The following is an 8,049-nucleotide window of genomic DNA, read 5'->3' on the forward strand; positions in this document are numbered from 1 at the left end:
TTTTTTTACCACTGATGAATAAAAATCAAGAATTCATTATTTATTTATTAATTTATAAATGATAAAAAAGATGAGATAGCAAAGATAAACTGGTCGGAAGTTACAGGTTCCCACCAAATCTAGAGATTAAAGTTTGAATACATTGAAAAAGGATTTATACTGCTAATTAATATGACATTATGTTCTACGTCTAAAAAGAAATTGGTATGGTAAAAATGGACGTTGATTCTTTAATGGAATCTCTTTACAACCCGTTAAATATTTGCATAAAAAATATGTTACTTGTGAAACCTGGCTTTCTATGAATAATAAAAGAATGTTTTCCTCAATAATTAAACAAGTTTGTAAGCAAATAAAATACCTTAAGGAATCAAGGATATGATAGACTACAGAGTAGAAAAACAAATAAAACTGGAAAACTATGAGTACAGTACAAAGTTATGTATTTAAAAACCAAAAGATAAAATCTACAAACATTCTAAAACATAAGCTTAGTAAACACATGTTAAGAAAAAATTAATATTAGAAAGGATAACCTCAGACAAATAATATGAAGATACAAAAACTACGCATGAAAAACCCTACACGACAAAATAGTTGTGAGAGAGTAAGCTTAAAATAGTTGAGCTTACACAGATATATTTGAAACAATAAAACATAATAAAATCATAACTTAACACCTCGATGTGACTAATCACTGAAATCTTACACTATTACTAACAGAAAACTTAAATTCATTGTTATACATATTCTATTGTAACAAGTTTCTTCAGGTATCAGATGGAGGGCAGCATACCATTATACTAACGAAGAATGTGGTTTTTTTACTAAAACAATCGTGTGCTGCCCTCCTCCAGATACCTGGAGGACGAATGCATCTTTGACGTGTTTTGAATTAATTAGTTCAGGCTCGTATATATCTTCCTCTTTACCAGTTCCTAACTGACCTTCCGAGCCCATGCCCCAGGCATAGAGTGTTCCTGAAAAAAATTGTCGAGATTAATTCGTTATCGTATATTGTAGACATTAATTTTTATTTCGCATACTATAATTAGACTTACCAGTATTTGTGACGGCAAACGACTGTGCAGTACCAGCTGCCACGTCAATACACTTTAAGTTTTCCAGCTTGGGCACTGGCATCAGCTCCTGAGCATCCTCGCATAGGCTCCCAAGGCCTAATCTTCCGTATTCCTTACGCCCGATTGTATAAACTCGTCCTTTATCGTTCACAGCAACAGTGTGATGCTGACCTGAGCTGATTTGCATCCATCTGTGTCTGCTGAATGTGTTCGAAACCTTAGGGTGTAAGGTTCTATCACATCCTTTGAGACCTAAATTTAAATGAAAAATAAGTTATTCGAATCAGGTCAAACATTTATTTTAAAAATTTTCTTATAAAAACTAACATACCGATCTGGTTATAATTGTTAAGTCCACAAACGTACAGGTCACCATTCCCTGCTTCAACGAATGTGGAAAAGCTTCCAGCCCAGATGTTTTTAATACTGATATTCTTTTTTATGTTAAAGTGGACTTTCTCTGGGGTGAGGAGATGGTCCTTTCCTCGTCTTGTGTGGCGGTCTACTTTTCTAATGGAAACTCTGCCGAGCTGGCCCTGCTCAGCACATCCCAATGTTAACACTGTGCCAGTGTTATCGAGTAGCACAAGATGGTCCGAACCAGATGATATTTTCAGAAATTTTTTTTTTGGAAGTATGTTAATCGGAGTCTCTTCTTTTTTTCTAGTCACCAGCCCTAATGTTCCATGCGAATCCTACAAAGTGAAATCATGTGACAATTTATTAAAATGCTTATTACTGCTACCTAAATTATTAATTCTTAGTTTTTTTCATTATAAATTAACAAGCTTTCTCTTACCCGAAATGCTCCCCAACAATAAACCCTCCCATCTTCAAGGAGAGCGGCACTATGAGAATCACCCGCGGTTACTTGTATAGCCCGCGCAGGTAACTCTACAAATCCCGGGGTAGCTTCTCCACACTCTGTAGTGTCTCTCCCCAATGCCCCTTCGTCGTTACAACCAAAAGTTGCAACGCAACCATCTTTGGTGAGGATTATGTTATGCATGCCTCCTCCAGCTATGGAAATTACATCTGTTAATTGCGAGACTTCCGTGAATCTTGTTTTTTCTAGGACTTCCTCTCCTAGTCCCAGCTGGCCAGTGTCCCCTTGGCCGCATGTAAGTGTCGCACCACAAGTGCTCCCTTGTCGGCGGATCTCTTTAGCTACTGGATCTACGAAATGTGAATTATCATTATCTGGGGAGTATTAGATTTTTATTCGTCATTAATTTCATGGGACAGATTTATGGGCTTATAATGTTTGATTAACTTGTAACTTTTTACATTAGTTCGATCTAGAAAATTGTGTGAAAAACTGCATCTACGATATTATGGCAACCACAAAAAAATCCTGCGATATGGTTCAAAATGTGCAAAAAACAAGAATTCACGTACCCTCAATCTCCAATATTTCTTGCTTTTTTTTACAAGTCCTAGCCCGTTTTACGGGTATGGCTGACTTGTCTTGCAGTACTGAAGACTTTCGTTTAAGTGTGACTTTTTTTTTCGGTGGCACTGTTGAGAAATAGATAAACAAAGGGTTATTTATTTATACTTGAATGAATAATAAAGCAATAAAAGTAGCATATGTGTATGGTAATAGGTTTAAAAAATAAATTATCTAGTGAATACAGAAGTTTACACAATTGCGAAAGACCTTTCGAAGCTATAACATTGAGCCAGTTGAACGATGACAATAAACTTATAACATAGTTTTTTAAAGAGCAACTGTAATCTACTCGTAATTTTTTATACTGATTGTAAGCTCTTTTAAGGCACAATACTGTCTTATATCAATGTGAGTGTGAAAAATACAAAAAACAATTACAATTTTGAAGAACGTGGGAGATTATCGTTGTTGAGTTGCAAATATAGGGTGAGTATAATTCCTTACCACATAATTTGTAAATATGTTTAAGTATTTGTTTGTCTAGACTTTTCGTTTCTTCTCATGTGTACAATAAAATTCGTTGTATGAATCGTAAAATAAAATTCCTTGTTAGAAAATCTGAATGAAAATTTAATATTCATGGCTCACCACATGCATTTTTTTTTTTCCCTCAAATAGATTGTATTCTCAACAATTTTGAAAAATTCTTGTTTTAAGTTATGTTAATTATTTTCAATCCGAGTGAAAATTACGGGATTAAATCAAGTAGAATTACACCTATGTGCTTGAATTTCTTTATAATTTCTTAGGCAAACGGTATTGCAAATATCCGAGTTTTTCGTATATCGTTTTTTTTTATCGTTCTGTAGAGTTATGCTTAAAGTTTATTTTATCTAAGAAAACCTTGAAAAGTAGAATAAATAGTTCCAACAGAACGTCATATAATTTAACAATTTTAAGGCGCACAGGAATTATTTGAAAATTTGAAGCAAGTTGAGTACAAAGATTTGTAAAATTCCGTGTTATTTAATCAGTCACTAACAATTTATCTTGTGGTTGGTACTATTTTTATTTTTATTTAACTAGCCAAAGTGATCACAGCATATGTAGGATAAAGAACTTAAGTGTAATATGTTGTAACAGGCACACTGATATGTAAGTATTGTATTACAATTGAAATCAGGTATTTACACCCAATAAGGTATTTTCACTACGTCATTTAAGATATCATGTATTATGTATATTATAAGTCATAGTGCACAAAAACTTTTGATTAGATATTGATAAAACCAATAAAACGTAAACTAGTATTGGGTCTGGGTAGAATCCCGTGTGCGACAAGGTAATAGAGCACACAATAAGGTGAGTTTTTTTGTAATTTTTGGCTAGTACATTTGATATGTGTATGTTTAAATAGAAAAATCTAGGTTATTTCTTAACCTCCGAACGTGGTGCGTACACTATTTTTCTGTCTACCCTCACCAAAAAAGCTGATTATCTGTTTTGAAGCAGGTCAGGCATGAAGCACTTTCGGCAGGGGTGTGCAGAAAATATTTTTAAATTTCTTTGTGTTTTGATCGAAAGTATAACAGAAATTTTTATCAATAAAATTATATACCGGGTGTAGAATACGATAGTGCTGCTGATTATTAATAAAAACTATGATTTGTTTTATAAGTATACAGTTTTATAAGAAGCCGTATATAGGATGGCCCTACCGTCTGGAAACGTTAGAAAAAGTACGCTGTGGACATTTCTCTTTTACTTTTTTAGGATGTGGTTGTTCAGTGCCAATCCCTACATTTGTGCAGCGTGAGGTAGAGCCTGAGCACAGAATCAACAGAGCATATCAAATTTATTCAAGTTTTTGTTTTTATTTCAAACGTCAACATTGGTTGAACTTTTCTATCTTAATTTTATGCTACAGCAGATATGTCATTCCTACGTAGTATCGATAACAGCTACGAGCAACCATCACCGTGTTGTGTATGTACCTACTACTACATCTAATAAATTTTCGATTGTCTGCAAATGGCTAGACAATGTACACGAAATCTTGACAATTAATGATCTAAATTATACCACTTTTCACTTTTTGACTAATTTTCTTTAGGATTTTTTGGTATCTAGACATTTGTTACAATATGCAAGGTATTCTTCATGTACAACTTGATGAATAATGTATTATTTACTTTAAGACTATAGCTTATTTTCAGTAGATATTGTCACTTTTACGCTTTGAAATAATTAGTTCAAGAACAATAAAAATTGTAAGCCATAATATTAAATAGAAATATCTTCTGAAGTACCTTGACTTTTCCTTAAGATAAAATAAGTAAATCTTCCATAAGAGACGGTTAGGGATTAAAAATAAATTTGATATGTGTTCTCACATAAAAGCAGGAGACAGTAAAATGACGAAAACCATTGTTACATAACGAAGAAAGAAATGCTAAACTGAATATTGTTTTTTAGAGTTCGCTTTTTTGCTTACAAGTTATATAACTGTACCCTACATTTACACTAATCGGAGTGCTCAATCGGGCAAAACGATGGCAGCTGTTGACGAAAAAGGATGTTTCAGTAGATTTCAGTGAATTAAAGAAAAATGAGTTTAAATTAGAAGACAAATTCCCGATAGTACACCACTATTTCAAAAATATTGGTATAGTAAGAAAGTCATTTCTGGATGTTACATTAAAAGACGTAAAGAAAAAAAAAACTAATAACTGTTATCAACAAACAAACAAACAAAAAGTACTTCATATGGGTCAAGCTCTTACTTATTTACTCAAATTGTTCCTAAAGTAATTGAAATTTGAAAAATCAATCACATTCAATAGAAAGAAAAAGTTTTATTAGTAAATGATTGATTAAAACATGTGACATTGAAAAATATTTATAAAATAGAAAAAACCGAAAACTCTGTTATCAGATGTCTGGTCTATTAACGACTGTTATTACAGTGTCTTCTTTATTTTTTTAATAGACTTAACGTTTTTTGTAAACATTTTTACAGATGTAAATAACTCATACAAAGTATCTGTTTTTTACGAGTAAGATTTCACATTTTCAATAGAATCTTAATACTAATGATTAATATGTTTAACGTACATATTCAAATGACTGGAAACTATTGATTAATAATGCATAATACTTATTCCAAGTCTTATACATTTAAAAATTATTACTATAAATTTAGTAAAAGGGAATAATTTTAATCTGTGAAACTTAATTATCAAGTAAGACGTAGAAACATTTAGAAACTTTTTTTTTAAATCTTACATTAACATCGTAAAATTGACGTATTGCAGAATCAAAATAGTTTATGTATGTATGAAACTTGCAGGAATCACACTTAAATTCTAGTTAAATCACCTCACAAAATTTCAAAACATTTTGCCAGACAATTTTTTCGAATCGAATCACAAAAAATTTTATCGTGGTCTCTATACGAGACTATTCATTCTTGATTACGTTTAATGGAATATCTTCCAAGTAATAATTTAATTAACATTACAAAACTAGGTACTAAAAAACTATTCTACTATGATCATAAGAGCAGGAAGAGAAAATGTAAAATAAATATGACCAATGTTGTATGTGAACGTACGTATACGTAAATATCCTTTCAAAAATATAAAGTTGTGGTGTATAATATACCTTATTACTTTTGTACAAGAATATTTCCGTTTTTATAGATGTTATAAAATAGTACGCCGTGTTTACATAGAATTAATGTGTTTACTGATTAGGAAAAAATTAAAAACTATAACAACTTTTTATACTCAAGTTCATAAAAAAGTATCGCTTGTAGTTGGAATCAATTGTTCATTTAAAATGACGTTTAAAAATAAAAAAAAAAATTAGTTTAGAATTTTTTTCAACAACATTTAAAATAAATTATATCTACAGTCTAATCATAGAATTCCGTCTTATCACACCAGGCTTGTAAAGCACATAATTTAATAAGTATAGTACGCTCTATTATAGTAACATACTATATTATGTTTCTAAAACATTGGATTTTTGAAAAATCTTTGTTTTAACCCGAACCTGAATTGACTACTTTTCGAAGCCAAATCTGAGTTAACTGCTTTTTCAACTCGGATTTTAAGTTGGCTTCTTCTTCATCAACTAGGAATTGTTTATAAAAAATACAGGTTACTTGAACTGTAGCAACTTCATCACCCAATATTTTTAAGTGAGATAGTTGTATGTCACGTAACCAGGTAATGCCGGTGTGATAAGCGATCTTTAAAATAATATTGGTATTTTTTGTATAAAGAGCTGGTCTTAAGATTATTTTATTAATGCCATGATGTTTAAAAAATTTGAAAAATCGGCAGAGTTAAGTTTTTAAAAACAAGAAAGAAAATCGATGGGCGAAGTCTTCTTAGTATACGGTTACATGTATTGTGACCATCGGTCATATAACTACATAAAAATAGACTCATTTTTGTTTGTTTGTTACAATGTAAGTTTAAAATTAGGCGCTCATAAATATCAAGCGCACTCGCGCATTAAGTAGGTAATTTTCTGGGAGCTTGCTACGCAGCACATCCCGTACCGTCGCCCGCGCCGCAGTCACCAAGCCTAACGCTAGCACTACATGGGAGAATCACAATATGTGACTTGAAGCGACTACCTGTCTCTTTCTCTGGGACATCGGTATCATAAACAAGGACAGCGAAGATTCATATGCCGCCCTAAAACCGAGATTTTATGTAGCAGCTAGAAGAGAGACCTGGCACTCTAACTTTGACTCCCTTGCTTAGAAGGCTACGAGGCCTCTCTTTCCAATTAAAGAACCAAATGATAATGCTGTCAAAAATTGAGAATTATTTTAATGAAGGACTAAATAATCATAATCAAGTAAACCTTTCACAAAATTCGGATTGTAAGATTGCAAAAGTTCTAAGGAATTTAGCATTGAAATACAATTCTCCACCTACTCAGATAGACTTTTATTAGGCGAATTAAATAGCTTTTACCTTTACTACCTCTTTCGCATAAGACCTTGCTTAAGAAAAAAGAAGCAAAGAAAAATAGAAATTTTCAAATTTGATATGTCAAACAAAAATGATATGTCACAAATGGCATACTATGGAATGACAAATCAACTAAAAAAACTCATCAAACCTCAGTTACATCTGAACAAAGTGGTAAAAATACAATTTAATATGGATGGATTGCCGTTATTCAAATCCAGTTCAAAAGAATTCTGACCTATTGTATGCAGAGTATCCATTTCCTATAGCTGTACAATAAAATTTCGGAAAACCTAAGTCAATTGGATCACATTTTTTAAAATTCACGGAAATATTATGCGATGAACTTACTAACTGAAATGAGATAAATAAAGCATTTTTAAGTTGTCATCATGTGTTTTGTCTGTTACCGTCCGGCTAGATCTTTAATTAAATGTATTAAAAACCATTGTGATTGTTCGAGTTGCGAGCACTGCATTGAAAGAGGTATTTACTATAAAAAAAAGTTATAATTCCTTATTTAGAAAAACCCCTTAGGACAGATAAATAATTTCATGACAAGCAGGACCGTTAAACATATATA

The 8,049-nt window shown here is 31.9% G+C and overlaps 1 protein-coding gene across 1 annotated transcript; it reads right to left on the reverse strand.

The window, feature by feature from the left end:
• Positions 1–685: 685 nt before the first annotated feature.
• LOC111642749 (regulator of chromosome condensation) lies at positions 686–7,726 on the reverse strand. The gene is made up of 6 exons (XM_089596068.1): positions 7,705–7,726; positions 2,481–2,600; positions 1,882–2,258; positions 1,414–1,777; positions 1,062–1,334; positions 686–980 (listed from the first exon to the last, which is right to left on the reverse strand). The coding sequence occupies exons 1-6, from the start codon at positions 7,724–7,726 to the stop codon at positions 799–801; spliced, it is 1,338 nt and encodes a 445-aa protein (XP_089452194.1). The 3' UTR covers positions 686–798.
• Positions 7,727–8,049: the final 323 nt, after the last annotated feature.

This window comes from Copidosoma floridanum, unplaced genomic scaffold (assembly GCF_036245765.1).
Source record: "Copidosoma floridanum isolate Cflo_tuat_1 unplaced genomic scaffold, Cflo_Japanese_pri ptg000029l, whole genome shotgun sequence".
NCBI classification, from domain to species: domain Eukaryota; kingdom Metazoa; phylum Arthropoda; class Insecta; order Hymenoptera; family Encyrtidae; genus Copidosoma; species Copidosoma floridanum.